Source organism: Taudactylus pleione, unplaced genomic scaffold, assembly GCF_031769625.1.
Source record: "Taudactylus pleione unplaced genomic scaffold, aTauple2 ptg001370l, whole genome shotgun sequence".
NCBI classification, from domain to species: domain Eukaryota; kingdom Metazoa; phylum Chordata; class Amphibia; order Anura; family Myobatrachidae; genus Taudactylus; species Taudactylus pleione.
In genome coordinates this window covers 2,380,253-2,401,033 of record NW_028285770.1, presented here as the reverse complement: position 1 = coordinate 2,401,033, position 20,781 = coordinate 2,380,253, and the positions used below count along the sequence as shown (strand labels likewise).

The window sequence follows — 20,781 nt, the reverse complement described above, 5'->3', positions numbered from 1 at the left end:
CTTTCATTTAATAATCTGTTTGTATGGCCAATGAGTAATCAGTTACAGGTAATTTATGAAATGTAGATTTATTCTAAAGTGCCTAAGCAACTTGCATTTACTATTTAAATCGGGGATGGGGAACCTTTTTTCTGCCGAGGGCCATTTTGATATACAGTATATAAAATTATTAGCGGACCTCCGTGTGACGTGACATTGGGTGGGGCTACAATCGCCAGTGATTACAGCAATGGGGAGCTGTAAGGGCAGCGGTGTGACCGTCTGAAGCGTCATATGGATGCTCCAGGCGGCACTGCTGCATAGATTCTGGCTGCAGGCTGCCATTCTAGGTACACTGCTAGCCAGATGAGGCTAGCAGAAAAGAGCTCCAGGGGCCAGACCAAATGATCCCCCGAGCCTGAGGTTCCCCATCCCTGATTTAAATAGTTTAGGCATAGAGATTTGGATTGTGGGCAATATGTGATGGTGTTAGTATGGAGCAGTACATGGCGTAAAGTTACACCTTTTGTAAGGTCAGTCCTACAGTACAACCATAAGAAGAATGCACATTAGACAAATTACTTGTTATTCATCATAATGCTCATCCTTCTATAATGGATGCTGAGGTGATTTTATATATACTGTATCTATACTATTTCTTTGTTATAATTCTATATACTGTGTAACATAAACACTTTTTTTCTTTATTCAACAATGTTACTGCGCACTACTCCTTTGCTATACTCCATGAGGTGAGCGGGAGTTTGCTATCTATGAGGTCCTTCTCTCTATCCTTACCTAGGAAGTATGGATTAGATCTTATATATTGTTATGGATATATATGATAAATTATCAAAAAATTATGTTATCAAAAAATCCTTTACTGATCTTGTAGACCATGTGATCACAATCCAGGATCATACCCAGATTTAATATAGCAAGTTAATTATAAAAAAAATTAGTATTGCAATTTTTGTCTAAAATATACAGAAAAAATATAAAAGTCAAATCATAAAGACAAATAAAGAAGAAAAGTAAAAGAGAATATAAGGTGGAGTTGTTAAGAAGAAAAAGCCACCTTAACAACTCCCATCTAATATTTTTTTTTCCTTTTTTATTTATCTTTATGATTTGACTTGTATTTTTTATACAAAATTGCAATACTAATTTTTTTTTATAATTAACTCACTATATTAAATCTGGGTATGATCCTGGATTGTGATCACATGGTCTATAATATCAGTAAAGGGTTTTTTGATAACATAAGTTTTTGATTATTTATCATATATATCCATAACAATATATAAGATCTCATTCATATTTCCTAGGTAGGGATGTAGTGAAGGACCTCATAGATAGCTAACTCCCACTCACCTAGTGGAGTTAGAGCACGAGGTGAGCAAAGCAGTAGTGCGCAGTAACATCGTTGAATATTTACTTGTCAATATGGAGGACAACCTTTTCTTTACTTGCGGCACACTCCATACAATTATCCGTTGGCCCTTGGTGCGCAGTTTGATCCAGCCATAACTCTATACTTTTTTTCTTTAGAAACTTTAAATATCTACATAAACAGGTTTTAACATGGTTACTCAATAATAATTTTATTTTCTATAGCATTGGGTATACAGCACATGCTGGGTCCCTTAGCTATCAATCAGGCATTTGCTTTAACACAATTACTGAATGCTTGAATAAATGACAAACCTAATTGAAATGTGTATGCTACTTTTAGCCTATGGCAGTGATCTGTGTAAAGGGTGTGTTGTTAATGGGTATAGTTGGACCTAGGATACCGTGGGGCATATGTAATAAGCTGTGGACTTTAAGAGTTGGCGAGTCCCGCGTGAGACTGCCCGATGTTTCAATGTAACAGTCATTTAAAAGGCAAAATCAACCTGGTTTTGTCTGCTACATGACTGCTATTTTAAGACATTGGGCAGTCTCACACGGGACTCGTTGATGCTTAAAGTTCGCAGTTTTTTACATGTACCCCCATATGTCATGTTCTTGCGGAGTCCAGTGATGGAGCGCCTTTCTTAGCCCTTTCTGTAACCCACTTTTGTTGTCCAGCTGCAGCAGTATCAGTATTACAGCGCGGGCCTCCTCTCTACCCATGACCCATTCTATGAACAACAGCGCCATCTCATGGGACCTAAAAAGAAAAAAATTAAAGAGGAGAAAAAATTTAAAGGTGAGTATTTGCAATTAGACTGGCAAAGTATTCTGCCCTATATGTTTGTTATACGAATAGGTCTCTATATACAGTACATATTTTTTTTTTTACAATGAATACATATGTAATGTGTTTTTATTTGATTCATTCTTTTTTTTTTTGTTGAACTCTGAAATCTGGGTTATGGTTCTATTAAAAAAAATAAAAAAAGAAATAACAAAAATACTCCGTCAACAAAGGCTAACTCAGCTCTTTTTCTGAAAGTAGATTGCCTATATCTACCTGGTTATTTCAAGCAAATGTGATGATGGATATGTTGGTTGATTATGGCTACTGCTGCCCTGACATAATTGTGCAAATTTCACTGCTTTATTGTTCTAGAAAAGAGATAAAAGGGCAAATGCAGTGTTGTTGCAATTTTAGTTTCAGTTAATAGTGTCTATCTGCTGCTATCTACTGTATTATATCCTGCATAAGATATTCTGTTTCACTGTGGGCCGCATACATCAAACTGAACCTGTACTGACTTACATTTTAGGAGACCTTGGGGTAAATTCACTAAAGGTCGATTTTAATCAATTTCAAATCAATCTAAATCGATAAATATCGATTTTGTTTCGGGGGCTAAAAAGGTATGTAAAATAAATTGTCTGTTAGTAGTTGTGTGATTTAGCCCCGGAAACACAACATATATGTTGATCGATTTTGAAATCATAGTAGATTCTATTGTATGCAACAGTTAAAGTCATGGTGGTAGAGTTACTTAGACTTGTTTTGTAACAACATTTCCGAGCATATTTTATAGTGGCTGAGGGCCTGATTCAGCAAGGAACGCCGTTACTAATACGCACGCAATCGGACGATTTTTTTGTATACTGCATACCGTTCACTGCGGTGGCATCAGCTACACTGACACACCGCAGAGTGATTGACAGGTGCTGTTTGTGGGTGGTGAAGGGGAGTGGTAAGGGAAATGCAGGCGTGCCACTGCGTTTGAACGCCATTGCGGGGTGTGCATAAATTATCTACTGCAGTGCCCTATGCAACCTGAGGCCTGATAGCGTGCCATGTGAAGTTAGCAATTCCTGAGTAAAGTTGGAGCTTGTGCAAGTGTTTGTGAGGCTGCGATAGTACTTGATTGTACCGATGTTTTCGCAGTCTTGTTAAAGACTACGGATATGTGTAGGGTAAAGTGGACATCCTTATGTAGTGCTGCAGTGGCATTGTAATCGCAATGAATTAACATACTATCGCAGGTGAACTGCGTGCGTAATCCCTATTACAGTTGCGATCCATAATGAATCAGGCCCTGTGATGAATGCTGTTTTTCTCAGTTATATTACTAGCTGAGGTACCCGGTTTCACCCATGTAGATCTTAGATATTTACTGTTTCCATATCCATCTCACCGCTCCAATAACACATTAATCCTTCACCTCTATAGTAATACATCACTGCTATACTAAGACGAGTTGGGTATGGAATCCCGGCACTCGGGATGCTGTCTGTCAAAACAGACACAGCGGCGTCCTGATGCTGAAGTACATATGCTATCCCTTTACACAATAAGGCCATTTACGAAGAATGTGGACTAGTAAATTAAAATCAAATAGCGCCAAAGTGAATGTGATACTAACTGCTGCAGAAGCTGCAAAAGTAATTGTAAATCCTAAGGATGATTATCAGAAAAGAAAAACCACAGCACTGCAACGCTGTCCAATTATGATGATAAGAAGGTTCAATACTCGTAAATATAAAACAAATGCATCGCATACACTAAGACCTAAAATAATTTATACATTCCGAGAAATCGTACTTTCATTGTTGTTCCTTTTCATATCTAAAAACTGCTAATCTATGAATAAACACACACATGTAATATGTGTAGCAAACATGTATACATAGCATATACACTAACACACATATACAGTATATGTATGTATGTGTGTGTATATATATATATATATATATATATATATATATATATATATATATATATATATATATATATATATATATATATATATATGGTAATTACAGCACTGACATCCAGTAGTCTTGTAATTCAGCAGGGTGCTCCACTAGGGAGATGACCAAATAAGTGCTCCATGTAAGTATCCATACACGGCTCAAATTGTAGCCAAAGAGGCTACTCACCGCAATGTTCAAATTGTTAATCAGTTTTAATGAAAAAAGTTTAGATATCACCATAGTTGTTCTCGACGTCTGGTCATTATCAAGACTAATCACCACAGACAACCATCCAGCATACTGGCTGTACCACAGGAGCTCCCTTATAACGCATTTGTAATCAACAATTAGACAGGTCATAATAACATTCACCTGGGTGTAATGCGTCACATACACATACCTTCTAGTTAGGAGGGCAGGATCATAGTACAGCAACCGGCCAAACAGCATACGAGGCTAGACACAGAAACTTCTGTGTATAATACAGGACCGGAAGTGTGCGCGCGTGCCAGAACTAGGTTGATGCTGTAATTAAGCAACCCATCTGGCTTGCGGGTCACTATACAAATATCTCCGGAAGTTGGTACATAGACTAGAGTAGCATCAGTCAGGTTCCCGGACGACAATATAATCTCACGGGTCAGTGCAGGCACGCAGATATGTGCCACAGCACCATAGCCGCACATAGCCAAAGAAATAAGTGGCAGAACTATCGCTATGGGATTAATCAAAAAGACAAGTAAAATAAGGGAGCTCATAATATCAATTATGATTACATATGCGTTATAAGGGAGCTCCTGTGGTATAGCCAGTATGCTTTTGGTCAGCATGCTGGATGGTTGTCTGTGGTGATTAGTCTTGATAATGACCAGACGTCGAGAACAACTATGGTGATATCTAAACTTTTTTCATTAAAATTGATTGATTAACAATTTGAACATTGCAGTGAGTGCCCTCTTTGGCTACAATTTGAGCCGTTTATGGACATAGTGTGTGTGTGTGTATATATGTACATATGTGTGTGTGTGTGTGTGTGTAATATATATTTTTCCTGACGACAGTTTATAATACCTGAAAAGTTGAAAACACCAAGGGCCTGAGTATGCTTCATTTACGCCTTGAGTGCCGCACCTTTGTTCTATATACATGTGGATCTACTACTGTGAGGGCACCGGTATCCGTTATCTATTTATTTTTGGGAGTGCCAAACCATTGTGTGTGTATGTATATCTATCTATCTCTCTCTCTCTCTCTCTCTCTCTAATATATATATATAAAACAAAAAGTGGAGAAGGAGCGCCTCCTAGTGCAATATCATAAACCTTTTTTGAACCCTTCACCAATATTAATCACCTATGTGGTGGAGGTGTACCTCCACAATTATATCAGCATAAAAGAATCACAGTTCATTCAGGGTTCTTCCTTCCTCATCCAAATAAGGGGACCCAGTCTTTTGCAAATCAGTCTCAGCAGTATATGCAATTAGGGTAAAGAGGAAAGGACCATAGTGTAGTATTTTACACAAACCGTTTAATCACACATAAAAAACAAAGTAGAATGCCCGTACAATTTAAAAAGTAAAACAAGCTTATCTGTAAGTGATCACATCACAGGTGCCCCGGGTGAGACTGATTCACCCTCGCTAAATCACCCTCGCCTGGAACAATCTTTTGCGTCTTTGAGGGTATGGGGAGGAAATTTCCTATACAGTACCTCCAACGCATACAGGAAAGGATGCTCCCGGGCATGGTCAGCAGATGCTCTCCTGCATTTCACTTCTCAGCCACAGATTGCCAGCTGACGCAAACATGAAAAGACTGTGTCAGGTGGAGACACAGCCAAGTTAGCACTGCTGGTGTGTTATAGGAGGGTCTCCACCATCAAGCTTCCCCCCCCCCCACCCCCACTGATCACGCCTTCCAAGAAATGGAATCAGCGCTGATGCTGCACAGCTACCCTCCACCCACAGACTGGTCAGTCAACAGTCTTTGACTGCCCGGCTGGCAAGCGGCTGCACTCAGAGCAATGTTTTGGACCTGGCTTCTCTCAGACCGATGCAGGAAGGCACTGGCTGCAGCAGCCTGCCCCCTCCCTATGATGTCACCACTGATTCCGGACAATTAAATCAGTAGTTGCTTGAGTGCTGCTAATGCAGACGCCGCCAGGTCAATCAATAGACTCTGATGACTGCCCGGCAAGCAACTGCATTGTACATCGTGGACGGTGACCAGGGCTAGGCCCCGTCCTCTCGTGCTAGAGGGCGTGGCTCTGAAAAAGTGTGGCCCATCGTGGATCTCCCTGATTCCACGGCAGCCCAGTCCGACTTTGCCCCTCCCTCAGCTCCCGGAGTAACGCATTACCTCCGCTCACCCCTGTAGCAACACATTCCCCTGCCTCAACTCTGCAGTAACAGATTACATTTGCTCAACCCCTGTAGTAACACATTCCACTCCCTCACCTGTGTTGTAACACACATTCCTTTCTTCACCCCGTAGTAACACATTTTCCTCTGTAGTAACAGACTGGTGGGTAGGAAATATTGTGGAATGAGGCTATATTTTAGGTGTGTTATAAAAGATCGACAGTACTAAGGTTGACAGTCGATAGGTTGACGGGTGCAAAAGGTCTATAGGGTTAAAAGGTCAACCGGTTTAAGTGGTTGACATAAAAATCGTTGACACATGAATTTTTTTTAATTTTTTTTTATTTAATCCTAACCCTCCCCTAGAGCCTAAACCTTTGTAGCACACTGCTTTAGAACCATTCAGTTCAGTGGAGTTGATAAAACTTGCCTGAAAACTGCTTCAGCGAGTAGATCACCCATTTTGTCCTCTTCCATGAAGACAGGACTATTCTGAAACTAAACAATATTTCTCACTCATCCGATCTGGGGGACACTGGAGCATGGGGAGTTGCTTGAGGATCCGAAGGAGCTGACTCTTTATTAGACTAGTATAGCTTTAAGGGAGTAGCTTCTCCCCTGAGCTCCTCCCCTATGCAACCTGTGGTCTACAGTGTTAAAGTGCCCATGGAAGCGGGCTGTTTATCTTAAGGCTGCTCTGCAGCCCTGTGTTTTAGATTAGTTTTTTTTCTTGATTTCCGGTGTTCGCATCTAAGGATGCTAGTTTCAGTCGGGGCGGCTTTTGAACATCCACATGATCCAATGTCCCCCAGATCGTATGAAAGAGAAAATTGGATTTTTGTACTTACTGTTAAATCCTTTTCTCTGAATCCTTCTGGGGGACACTGCGTTTCCACCCTTACGCTCAGTTCTTTGTTTTTGAGTGGGTTGTGGTTGATCTGTAAGTTACACTAGGTGGTTTACGACTACTTTTGAAGTTGTACTGAAAACCATGGGTTGCAGAGGAGAGGAGCTACTCCCTTTAAAGTTCTGCTAATCTAATTAAGTGCCAGCTCCTTTGGACCCTCAAGCAACCCCCCATGGTCCAGTGCCCCTTGGATTCAGAGAAAAGGATTTGACTGGAAGTACAAAAATCTGATTTTTCAATAGAAAGTGGTCTGAAAGTTATATCTGAACTTTTTGCCATTATTTAAAGTGCCCAAGCAACCTGTCGCCTCTCTATCCCATGCTGCTCCTCTCCACTGTGCCCTCTATGGATTTGCACAATTACAAACATCTAATTTGTATTATATTTTGATGTTCTATATGTATATATGTGTTGCATTATTATTTTACATATGTATAGAAATATTATTGACCTGTAGTACTGCAATTAATAGCTGTAACTTACAATATCAGAAATAGTTTATTTTGTACTTATATTAGTGTGCTTCTTTTTCTTTCTGTTTTATCTGTTGTTTGACATTGAACCTAATAACATCTCGTTACTTTCATCAAACTAGTCAGCGACTCCTTGTCATTGCTGTGATTTTTCTTTTAAATTTAGTCTGCAATTCAGCTTTATTATAATCTCTTGATAAATATTTATATTTCAGTTTTTTTTTTCTCCCTTTCTAAAGCCAAGTTTAAAAAAGTGAAGAAGAAAAGGAGGCGGGAAGAGGATCTGTCTGACGATGAGTTACCACATCGACATCACCATGCCAAAGTGTTTGCAAAATTCTCCCAAGATGCCCCAACCCCAATAGGCAAGAAGAAGCACATGACACTGGAGCAACTAAATGCCCGCCGAAGGAAAGTGTGGCTAACTATTGTGAAGAAAGAATTGCCAAAGGTAATGACGTGAGCTGCCCTGTGCATTATTCTATGTACTGTTTATGGAGAATAGGCTGGGAACAGACAAGACTCTGCAGGTCAATAATGTAATGTGCACATTGACTTCTTCACGGCTTCTGCTGTATCCCAGGAAACCATTCGATGATTGTTAGCACCATAGACCCCAATATGAAAGGGATCAGACGAGTGATCTGGGAGTAGGGATCAGACTAGATTAGTTGTCCCTGTTTGGCTCTTTGATTGCAGCAGTAATATCATGGATATGAAAAATGTTAAACTGGGCAAATTATAATGCACTGACTTTCACAACAGAGGAACGGGGTGACCTCATGGCGTTTAGTGTAAATACAAACCGGATTAACCCCTTAACACAATGTGAGATTTTTAAATGTCACATCTGGCAGCTCTATTATTCAGGGACAGCCGACGTGCGCAGAAATGGGTATTGGACATTTTGTTATGTTCCTGAACCAGCTTTGATTTCCAAACTGGTTATATTGTGGAATATGTACAGTATATAACAGTCATGGTTATCATTGTAACATTACTCAGTAACCATTGTAAGATCTAGACTTTCCCTTGGCATCATTGGAATTAGGTGAGGAGGGTTATTTCCTAAAACTATGCATTTGTCCTTGCCCTGCCACTATTTCCAATGCACTTTTAATTCCATTTAAGGGGCAGAGGAACCACTCTTTCAGGCACTATCCATAGCGATTTTAAATAACCACTAACAAAATGTCTGAACTCCTCACTAAGTACATCTGTTCCCCAGTATCAGGCTGCATGCAGTCCCTTTAAACAAGATCCAAACTCTGGGCCTGATTCATCACGGATCCCAACAGCATAGGCAGATCGGTCGATACTGCGTATGCATCACAGTGCATGAGTTTGCATTGCGATCGCTCTGCGATCACTCACACAGAAAGAAAGCCATCGCAGAGATAGTGACGGGAAATTAGCGTTTGTGGGTGGTGACGGGGGAGTGGCGGAAGATTCGCAAGCGTGCCTGTTCGTTTTGAACGCCGTTGCATGGGCGTGCATAAATTAGCCATTGCAACGGCATACGCAGCGTACACACTGTGTGCAATGAAGTTAGCAATTTCTTCTTCAGTGTCCATAGGCTCCACAGGGAGACCTTGGGGTTTAGGTGATGGCATGGACATCTGTGCACCGTGCAGTTAATTTTTCTCTCCCAGGATGCATCTGGCCTCTCCCTATACCCCGCCCCTCGGGCCAGAGGCACCTCAGTTTCATTTGGTGCCTGGCCGTAGTCAGGTCACTGTAGCGCAGTGGGGCTGTTTTAACAGCCCTTGAAGATTTTCAGAATATATTCCTACTAAGTGAACAGTCCAGTGAGACGTCCGCACTGCCGCTCCATCAACCCGCCAGCGCCGAGACGCCGGTACTGATCCGGGGATCGCGGCGGGAGCCCAAGGTCTGTCCTAGCCAGACCCCGTGGGACTTCCAGGACTGCAGCTGGATTCATTTGAATGCCAAGGTAAGTCGCGGATCACCGATTGTGGTGATCCGTGTGTTGCAGTCTGTTCCCTCCGGATCTCAGGGGGATGATGGCAGCTGAGCGAGGCCTGAGAAACCTGCGCTTCCACTTAAGACCTGCCTGGGGACAAGTGCTGGGGTGCAATGCTCAATGCAAATTGCGCTTCCAGCGTCCCATGGGTTAAACACCGGCCAGGGGAGGCAGCCTTCCCTGTTTACAGACTGCTCCTCCCCTCTGCACTGTGGTCTGGCTGAACTTCAGCAGCACTCCTCCCACAGGAACGCCCCTTTTGAGGTCTCTGGCGGCCATTTTCTCCTGGCAAAGTCGCAGATCTCTAAGGGAACACGGAGCCTGGGTCCCCCTACATACCTCTCCTCCTGGTCAGCGTATGTAGCGCTGTATCCTACCAGACACCTAGTCTGAGTATATGAGTTGTAGTGCCATTGTGCAGGTGTCATTTCTGCATTGTATGTGACTTTATGCTAGCGCTATTTCTACTCATTCTGTCAGACAATATAACTATACCTTTTGTTTTTCTGAGTCCTTACAATAAACAAACAATAAATAAACAAACAAGTGTTGTCAGGGTGGTTATTTTACATCACATTTAAATATCTACATTTATTGTGTGGTTTGTCACTTCCCTCATTGCTATGTCTGAAAGTAGGGATTATGTGCACGATCCCGCTCCAGTCCTGCTGTCATGCAAATCATGTGCTGCAGGACTGGGTGAGGGGGACTGGGTCTCTGAGGGATTATGTGTGAGGTGTTATAATCCTCCAGGCCCTTCTGTAGTCCCAGTCACTACGCAGGAGCCTCCAAGGGCGTGCTTTGCTCAGGCATTGACAGCCATGGTGGGTCGCTGGACTGCACCCCTTGTGTTTCCCCATATGGGGTTCACACAGCCGGCTCAGGGCTTGTCTTTACAGATTTCACACATGCAGGTTCAGTCTGTGCCTCCTCCATGGGTAGATACACTGTCTACTACAGTGCAGACCCTGGCGGATACCTGTGTTACCCTCCAGGCTATGCTGGGGGAGATAAACTCCGTAGACCGGCCAAAAGGCCTATGCCGTCATCCCAATCTACACAATATGATGACGCTGATACCAGGGAGATGGAGGAAGATGACTCTGAGCCCTCTCAGCGTGAGGTCATCTAAGTCAAAAATCAACATTCCAGCTCTGATACGTGCTATCTGTTCGGCCCTAGATATAAAGATGGATGAACCGCCAGCTCCTTGGTCCAAACATGCGCTGTTCAAGGAAATAAAGACTACTTCTGCAGTATTGCCTTTATCTGATCAGCTAGTGGAGCACATGGAAGTGGCGTGGAAATTGCCTGGGAAGCGATTTCAGCCTCAGAGACGCCTGGCTTATGCCTATCCTTTTCCTAAGGAACATTGCACTAAATGACCTCTTGCCGGTGGACTCTCCTGTGACGCGCTTAATCAAAAGTGCTACTTTGCCTATGCCATCCATTTAATCCTTAAAGGATATCACGGATAGGAAGGTGGAGGTGTGTTTAAAGTCAATGTATTCTCTTTCAGGGGCAGTCGCCAGCCCAGCTATGGCTATCTCCTGGGTGGCCAAGGCTATGGAGTTCTGGGTAGACTCCCTAGATGAGTCTTTTCCGTCAGATGCTACCACAGATCAGGTGGCTCTGGTGGGTAACCTCCGTGATTCGGCTACATATATCAATTAGGCTGCTTTTTACGTCACCGTGTTATCCTCCAGGATTTCGGCTGCTGCGGTGTCAGCTCGCTGTTCCTTATGGCTGCGCTCTTGGAGAGTGGACGCGGACTCTAAGAAAGGATTACAGTGTCTACCTTATAATGGTAAGATCTTGTTTGGTCCTGACCTGGACAAAATAGTAGATACGTTGACAGCGACGAAATCGGCGTGTCTGCCTTCATCATCTACTTTTTCAGGATCCCGGCCCTAGTCTTTTTTGTCCCCAAGGTGGTAAGCCTAAGGGTCAGCACTTTCCTAGACAGTCAGCCCTCAAAAAGACTACCAAGCCCATGAAGCAGGCCTGGAGTACCAGACGTCAGGTGACCAAGTCCGATGACAAGTCTTCAGCCTTGGGGATCCCAAGGTGGGAGGCCGACTTCTTCAGTTCGCCCATTGCTGGTGTCAGACCACCACAGACACTTGGGTTGAGAAGTGGTCTCACGGGTACGCCCTTGCCTTCCGCAGAAGCCCTCCCACAAGCCCTCTGTCAGACAAAGATAAGTCATTAAAAATCCAGAAAGTTATATAATCTTTGCTTCAATCAGGAGTTGTCATCCCTGTACCCTTTCCACAGAGAGGACGGGTTATTACTACAATCTTTCAGGTCCAGAAACCGAAAGGATCATATCTGCCTATCCTCAATCTCAAGTCCCTGAACAGATTCCTCAGGGTACCTCTGTTCTGGATGGAAACCCTCTGCTCAATTATACTGGCTATGGAACCGGGGGATTTTATGGTATCGCTGGATATTCAGGATGCATACCTGAATATTCCTATTGCTTTATCTCACCAGCGTTTCCTCCGTTTTGCCATACAGCAACAATATTTCCAGTTTTAGGCTCTGCCGTTTGCTCTACCAATCAACATATTGGAACTTCGGGCGGTCTTCAGGGCCCTACAGCAAACCAGACTCCTACTTCACGGCAAGCCTGTGCAAGTTCAGTCAGACAACGCCAAAACTGTGGCTTACATTAGTCATCAAGGAGGAACTCGAAGTCAGGCGGCAATGACAGAAGTGTCACGCATTCTGACATGGGCGGAAGGTCATCTCCCAGCCATTTCAGCAGTGTTCATTCCATGAGTTCTCAATTGGGAAGCGGACTTTCTCAGCCGTCACGATGTGCATCCAGGTGAATGGTCTCTTCACCAAGAGGTCTTTCAGCTCCTAGTGGACAGATGGGGCCTTCCAGACGTGGACCTCATGGCCTCCCGACACAATCACAAACTGCCAGTGTACGGGTCCAGAACAAAAGATGCTGGGGCGATCCTGGTGGACGCTCTGTCAGTACAGTGGACCTTCCAGTTTGCGTACCTGTTCCCTCCGTTCTCCCTGCTTTCTCGAGTAATTTGTAAGTTCAGACAAGGAGGCACAATCCTGCTAGTGGCTCCAGCATGGCCCAGACGGCACTGGTACTCAGATCTTCGGAGTCTCTCCATCGACACTCCGTTGATGTTGTCTCAGGGTCCCTTGCCTTTACCTGGAACTGGGTCGTCTGTCTTTGATAGCGTGGCTCTTGAGACATCCCTCCTCAGCTTTAATGGTTTTTCTAGCTTTGTTGTGGATGCTATGATCAGAGTGTGGAAACCAGCCTCTGCCGGGGTTTACCACAGGGTGTGGCATACCTGCTTCCAATCGTGTCGTCCCAGAGGTTGTGATCCCCGGACTTTTCGGATTTCCAGATTCTTGGCCTTCAAGCAGGCTTGGATCTTGGTCTCCGTTTAGCCTCACGGAAGGTGCATGTCTCGGCTCTGTCCGTATGGTTTCAGAGGAAAATTGCTCCTCTATCTGATATCTGGACCTTCCTCCAGGGTGTCCTCCGGATTCAGCCTCCCTTTGTCTGTCCTGTGGCTCCTTGGGATTTGGCTGTGGTGCTTAGTGCCCTCCATTTGAACCCCTGGCTTCAGTAGATCTCAAATGGCTTACGGCTAAGACTGTTTTTTCTTCTGGCCATAGCTTCTGCCAGAAGAGTGTCAGACTTGGGAACTTTCTTGTCGCTCCCCATTTCTGATATTTCACCAGGACAGGGCAGTGCTTTTGGACTCGCCCTGGGTTCCTTCCCAAGGTGGTTTCCAGTTTCCACATCAATGAGGAAATTGATGTGCCAGCCTTTCAGTCTCCGGACCTCTCAGCGGGTGAGGCCTCCTTGGAAGTGGTGCGGGCCCTCAAACTTTATGTGAACTGTACCAGTTCCCTTCAGACTCCTTGTTTGTCCTTTACGGATTTCACAAGAAGGGATGGCCAGCCAATAAGCAGACTTTGGCTAGATGGCTGCGTATGACTATCTCTGAGTCTTACACTCAGGAGGGCCTTCCTGTTTCACCCTCTGTTACGGCTCATTCTACCCGGTCTGTGGGCAGCTCGCCGCGGCTGTTCAGCTATGTAAGGCGGCCACGTGATCTTCTTTGCAGACCTTTTTGAGATTCTATGCATGTGATACCTTTGCCTCTCAGGATGCTTCCTTTAGGCGGCAGATTCTCCTTTCAGCACAGCAGCATCCCCACCCTTAAACGGACTGCTTTGGGACATCTCCAAGGACTCCCTGTGGAGCCTATGGACCCTGAAGAAGAAAATGAGAGATGGTAAGAACTTTTATCTCTCTCTCTTCGAAGTCCATAGGGTCCACAGGGCACCCACCCTGACGCACCTGGCTTCAGATGGGCTTTGCTCTGGTCACCGGTTTTTCGGCTCCTATGTGAGTATGTGATTTCTTGTGTTCCAGACTTTATTCTCTCTCTATCATCCTCCGGCCTTTGACTTGTTACAAACTGTGGTGCCTCTGGCCTGGGGGCGGGGTACAGGGAGAGGCCCGGTGCAACCTGGGAGAGAAAAATTAACTGCGTGGTGCCCGGCTGTCCATGCCATTACCTAAACTTTAAGGTCTCCCTGTGGACCCTATGGACTTCGAAGAAAGTGAGATAACAAAGGGAAGTTCTTACCATATCTCTCATTTTCTGAGTAAGGTCAGACCTGCTGTAATTCTGTGTGAGGGGCCGATGTTACCAATGTATATGCAGGACTGCAAGGTATTACGGATGTGAGATAGCGGTACTGGGCGTCTCTATTCTGGCTGTGCGACGGCTTTGCGATTACATTCATTAGCATATTTTCGCAGCAGACCTCCATGCGTAATCATAGCTGCGATCGCAATAGCCATCTGTAGTGAAAACTTCCTTCCATGTGCTTTTTTATTCTTTCCTAATTTCCTACATCTTTTGCATTGCTAAATCTTCCAGTGGGACACGCAGGATGCTGCCTGCCCAAGCTCCTTTCTATAAGAAGAAATTGTCTGCACTATTTAGAAATCACTGGTAGATGAATCAATAGTACCAATACAGCAACATCACTATAGATTAATCAATAGTACCAATACAGCAACATCCCAAGCACCTTAAAAGAGTAGGGCACATTTTGGAGTGCTGCTATGCAGCCCTTTGTTGTAGCATTAGATTTTTCTCTTTGTAATATTTCTTTGTTTTTTTTTTTAGTTTGCTGTGAGCTGCTTGTAGCAGTCTGAGTGCGGCATTTGTCAGCAGGCCGGCAGGAAGGGGTGTGCGCTTCGCAGAGGTTCCATACAGCACACCGGTTTCCGGTGAGAGGGCCTGGAGAACAGCGCACGCAGTCGTCCTTTTTAGATGGTGTGGTCCTGGATGGCAGCCGCCAATTTGAAAATGGGCGTGTTGCGACGGCTCTCCTCCCATACAAGAAGGGGTGCACGCACTGACACGCTGCCTATCAACAGGGCTGGACCGGAGTTTTCCCTAACTATGGGAAGTACTTCAGGTCTGCAGAGCATGGAGTAGGAGGGGGTGGAACTTCCAACACTGCAGCAGCACAGAATGCCAGCTCTGCCATCAGCAAGTCCACAGAGTGTCATCCCCCTGCAAAGACTGCTGGTTTTTACTGCATGTCACAGGAATCTTCTCCCCTGTAGCTGCTGGAAGACTACGTACTCTCCACTTGTATTAGCTGCTTCTGTGTTGGCTATCTATGTATACGTAGGCTCTATCACGCTGTTTCACCGTTGCCTGCTTTACAGTTAATCACACCTGCAGTCTTTTGTTATACTAGGGGCAGCGAATATGGTGTAATGGTTAGCGTTGTGGCACCGCCGCATGGCGGACGTGGGTTAATTTCCTCCTACAGCCGTACCTGTATGGAGTTTGTATGCTGGGATTTTAGCGATATTTGCTCTCATGCACAGGGTACTGGGCAGTTGCCCTCAGGGGTCTTGTGACACGCAGGTATCTGGGGTGCTGCATGCACTGGGGGGGACCTACCATGTGTGCCCTGGTGGTGCTGATTGTGCTTCACAGGGAAACCTCTTTTCCCTCTATAGGGTTAAGTTCTAAGCCACGGTATGTCGTGCTCTGGCTCCATGCTTTGCGGTGTGCGGTGTCCACATTTAATATCGGTTCCTACACGAGACCTCGTGGCACTATGGTTGTGTCTGACTCCAGATCAGATGGTTGTGTTCAAATCACATCAGTGTCAATGACCATTTATTCATTTGGCACGCTTTTCTCAGGATACCCTCTGCTATGCGATGCACAGGTGGAGGGTGGTCTTGGTAGCTAGTGGCCCAGGGCTTCATTAGACATTTTGCATGTGAAGGAGCTTGCGAAGCTTTGCGCTGTCACGTGGGGTGAGGGCCTACTGTCTCTTTCGGCTTATTGCTGCTGTGCGCCGCTCTATAGGCAATTAGTTATGGATTCCCCAGCGGTGGCTGTGGGTCTGATACAAGTGTTGGTGATCCAAAGTCATTACGTTGCCTTCTGCAAATCTCTTCGGCTCATCAGGTAGGCATAGGAGACGCCGGCTTAAGAGGTCTCCTTTCCTTGCACATTTGCTTCCAACGGATTGGGTATCCGAGTGGAAACACCTCCCACGGTTGTCGCTGCGGTAGTGGTTTAGATCGCCACATGCCCCTTCCTGTGCAGGGCTCAACGTCTTTTAGGGGTCTGCTAGCCAAACAATGGAGGGTTGTCTCCGGTCTGTTTTAATAGGTTCTGGGGTTGTTACCTGGCCTTGGCGAGCATTGACATGGGTGGCGTGAGCTATGGTCACTTCCGCTGACCAATTCGTCACTGGGCCTCACAGTGATTTGATTGTGATTCTCTGCTGACTTGGCAGAACATTCGCGGCAGGCTCTGTGTGGTAAACTTCAGGTTCCGTTTTGGGCAGGTCGTCCTTCCTCAGTGGGCAGTCGACTCCATGCCCTACTGTTCGGTGGAGCCCCGGCTCTGTGTGTTTGCAACACAATAAGGTTGGTGATGCTGCACTTATTGTGCACAGCAGGTATCACAATTCGTCCCTCTTCGAAGGTTTTGTTTGCGAAGGATACTTTGGCTTCCCAGTTGCGGACCTTCCTAGGTCGCTTGTTTCATGTACTTTCTGATCAGTGTGGTATCCCGTCTTTTGTAAGGTCTCCCTTGCTTCCTTGTTTGCACTTCTGGAGGTGGCCTTCCACGCCTCTATCCAGCAGTTTTTCTTTTTTTGCGGCAGACAATGCAGAGACCCTACACAACTTGGCCACCACAGTTCGGCCGGTGCCTCATCCGTCGACTTTGTAAAACATTTGTTTGTTGGGCATGATGGTCTCTACTTAGTGACCATTAAGTGGACCAGGTTCTACTCGGGATTTCCCAGGGGTAATTCTCCAAACTTGGAAAGGTTGCTCGGCATCCCCCTCGTCTCGGTTCCTCGTGCTGCCTGATAGCACTCATTATTAGTGGATGGTCTCTGTTCTTCTTCTCCAGGTCCGTTCCCTGATTGGCTCATTGTGACCACGGATGCAAGTCTCCTGGGCTGAGGTGCTATGGACTGGCTTTTTTGGCTCCATGGCCTTTGGTCACCGTCCACAACGGCTCTCTTGGTGGACCAGTCCACCCTCAACATAACAGCTCCAACCCCAACCTACATTGTCCATTGTTCCCCAGCCTGCTTAAGAGAAAAGGATTCAACAGTAAATTTACCAAAAATCCTATTTACTTCATTACCAGCTCCCAAGTCGGTACCTCTTGCAATAGAGTGTCCTATGATAATCATCCTACTTTGAAAGGACTCTTCTTGTGGGACATCACCGGTTTCAGAACTTCCTGGCAGTTTAATATGACTCCTCCTCTGCTGTAACCATAAGTTCATTATTACTTCTACTCTGTGAGAGCGGAAAATTTAGTTTCGTAAAGGGACAGCACCTACAGAATGGTTTACTGGAAGTTGGTTTTTTTTTTGCAGCTGCAGATTACATCCAATAAAAAAAAAATATTATAGTATTTCAAAACAATAAGGTAGGCAAAGGGGAAGGGAGAAAAAAAAAAGAAAAAAAGGGGGGGGCACAGGTACATCGCAGACCTAGAGTAGTATTTAAGAAAAAGCAAAAGTCTAAGATAGTGAAGAGACCAAGAGCTGAAAAAACCTATAAAGGAGAGTAAAGCTTACAAAAGCAGGAGGAGTTGAATCCATCATGGAGGACCCAGAGGTGGCTGCAGAGAGGACTAGAACTAGATCACTATAGTCAAATGGGGAGAACTGACCCTGAGGGGCTTAAACGGAATTGGCCCTCTCTGTGAAACCAAAGAGCCCAAATGAGGTCAAACTTGTGAGGTGTCATGTAAATAGTGGGTAATACTTTCCATGCTTGCGATGTCCCAGACATAATTTTTGAGGGCCAAAATTGCAAGAGTAGTAGGGGTTTTCCATTTCCGAGCTATCAGGGACTTATCTGCTGCAAGGATATTGGAAAACAATTTGTTAGAGTGTGAGCTCATAGCTGGGAAGGGGCAAGAGAGGAGGTAAGACCAAGGGTCCAAAGTTAATTGCTGTTCAGATAGGGAGTTAAGAATAGAAAGAACCCTAGTCCAGAACAGAGTAATAAAGTCTTGGAAATTGTTTTTGAACCGCAGTCTTGGCTATCCCGATTCTTCATTGGTCCAAATTGCTCTTTTCCTAGATGGTCTCTGGGAGAGCAGTGACTATCGGGATGGCTGAGACATGGGGGGGAAGGAATTCAATTGCTGCAGATGCCCAGCACATATAGGCCGGTTACAGTAATGCCGGCATGGTACCTCTATGGGGTGCAAGGTAAGACTTGCCATGTAGATGGATGCAATTTGGCATTTTTGATTCAGAGAGCAGCATAACTTTTTATATGACCATTGAAGCACTGCTGGATCTGTCCTGTCCCAGATCATTAGATTCATTTTTCTAATCTCTTTCTGGTGCCCGAGTGGATCAGTATTTTCTAAACTGTTTTGGTTTTAAAGATGCTCAAAAAATCCCTTCTGTAGAATGAATTCAACTGAATTGCTTCAGCAAGTGATTACGGCTATGAGGAAAGGGGAATCTCGGGTGCGCCTTGATTTTAGGAATGTTTACCCAAATAGAATCACCATCCCTTTCTTTGCTTACCTTCTGTGTACAGATGCCCATTGTTTATCTGTGTGGCCTCACCAAGGGCATTATGCTTTTGCATCACCAATGGGTCATAACTGTCTTGTACAATACAATATTGTGAGCCGAAAGTTCCACACTTGGGGATGAAGGTGAACATGGTGGGCTCATGTATGAAAGGGCCATTTACTTTTGAAAAGGGGTTGCCATCTTGTGTAAAACCTTTTAAGTGTTGTATTTATATAGATTTAGTTTTGTCATATAAATACTGGTTCAACTTATTTACATTTTTAATGGTAATGTTGCAAATAATTAACTCATTTTTTTTCCAGGCCTACAAGCAAAAAGTTTCAGCCCGCAACTTACTATTAACAAACAGCAAAAAGGTGAGTAATTTTTCAATAAAAAATAAATACACATACAGTAAGGTTTAAATACTAGATACCATTAGTAAATAAGATCTAGTTAATTTACATAGGTTTTAAGCGGTCAACAAAACTTGCTCACCTATAAAAGTGACTAATTAATCATGTTTTGCAGACCAGATACAGTAGAAGTCAACATCAATATAGTCGCAGCTTCATAGCATTACTCACCATATATATTAGGTATACCTGTGTACCTGCTCGTTGATGTAGACCTCTAATTAGACAACAATGTGGCAGCCACCCATTGCATAAAAGCATGTAGACATGGTCAAGAGGTTCAATTTTTCAGACCAAACAGTAGAATTTTTTTCCTATCTAAAATTACTTCGACCATGAAATTTTTGCTGGTGCCAAACTAGATTGTTTTTGTTTTTTAGAAACTGCTTGGATTTTCAGATACCTCAGTCTTTAGTTTACAGGGCAATGTGTGCAAAACAACAATAACATCCAGTCCAGTGATGGACAGTTCTGTGGTCCAAAACACCTTTCAAAACAGTCAGAGGAGAATTGCTAGACAGTAAGGTGTCATTAACTGAAATTAGGTGTTACAATTGAGCAGAAGAGCATCTCTCAACACATAGCACATCAAACCTTGCAGTGAATGGGTTACAGTAGCAGGGTTCCACTCCTGTCAACACCCGGGCATAGTTTCAGAATTTGGTGTAAACAAGGTATCCAGATGATAGATAGTAAGTGGACACCAGATGGTCGACAGGGTTAAAAGGTCGACCAGTTCAAATAGTCAACACTTTAAGGTTCGGAGTCGGCACTTAAAGGTGGGTCAGGGTTAGTCTGCCAGCGGACAGTTAGGGTTAGGCACTAAGAAGAGGGTTAGGTTAGGTTTAGGCACTAGGGGGACGGTTAGGGTATGGCACCAGGGGGAGGATTAGGGTTAGGCACTCGGAGAGGGGTTAGGATTTAGGGCTAAATTAACAAAAAAAAAAAAAAAATCAACCATTTTCGTATCGATCATTTGAACCTGTTGACTTTTTGCCAGTCGACCTTTTGTACCTGTCAACCTTTTGTTCCCGTTGACCTATTGCTTGTCGACCATTCTTTTATTGTCAGTCTTTTATATAACAACTGTAAACAACATGGATCTATTCTGGCTTATGTAAACTGTTAAGGCTGGTGGTGGTGGTGTAATGGTGTGGGGAATTTATTTCTTGGCACATTAGGCACCGACCAAGCATTGCTTAAATGCCACAGCTCATTACCTGAGTATTGCTGCTGGCCATTATTATTAATAGCATTTATTTTTAGGCTCCTCAAATCTCCACAGCGCCGTGTAAAGATGTAAAACAGGGAGATCAAAGTAAGAGCATAACATATTGACATAATTACTGGTGTAGGTGTAATTATAGCATATACCTATTGGCTGAGCTAGTGAGCCCAAGGGGAGGGATGAA

At 44.3% G+C, this 20,781-nt stretch overlaps 1 protein-coding gene across 1 annotated transcript in view; it reads left to right on the top strand.

The window, feature by feature from the left end:
* The window catches only part of LOC148442989 (chromatin-remodeling ATPase INO80-like), a 196,567-nt gene that overhangs the window by 58,938 nt on the left and 116,848 nt on the right, over positions 1-20,781 (top strand). The window contains exons 6-8 of the mRNA XM_088463423.1: positions 2,053-2,173; positions 8,107-8,318; positions 19,277-19,330. Of these exons, the coding sequence (XP_088319549.1) occupies positions 2,053-2,173; positions 8,107-8,318; positions 19,277-19,330 (387 nt within the window). The remainder of the gene's footprint in view (positions 1-2,052; positions 2,174-8,106; positions 8,319-19,276; positions 19,331-20,781) is intronic.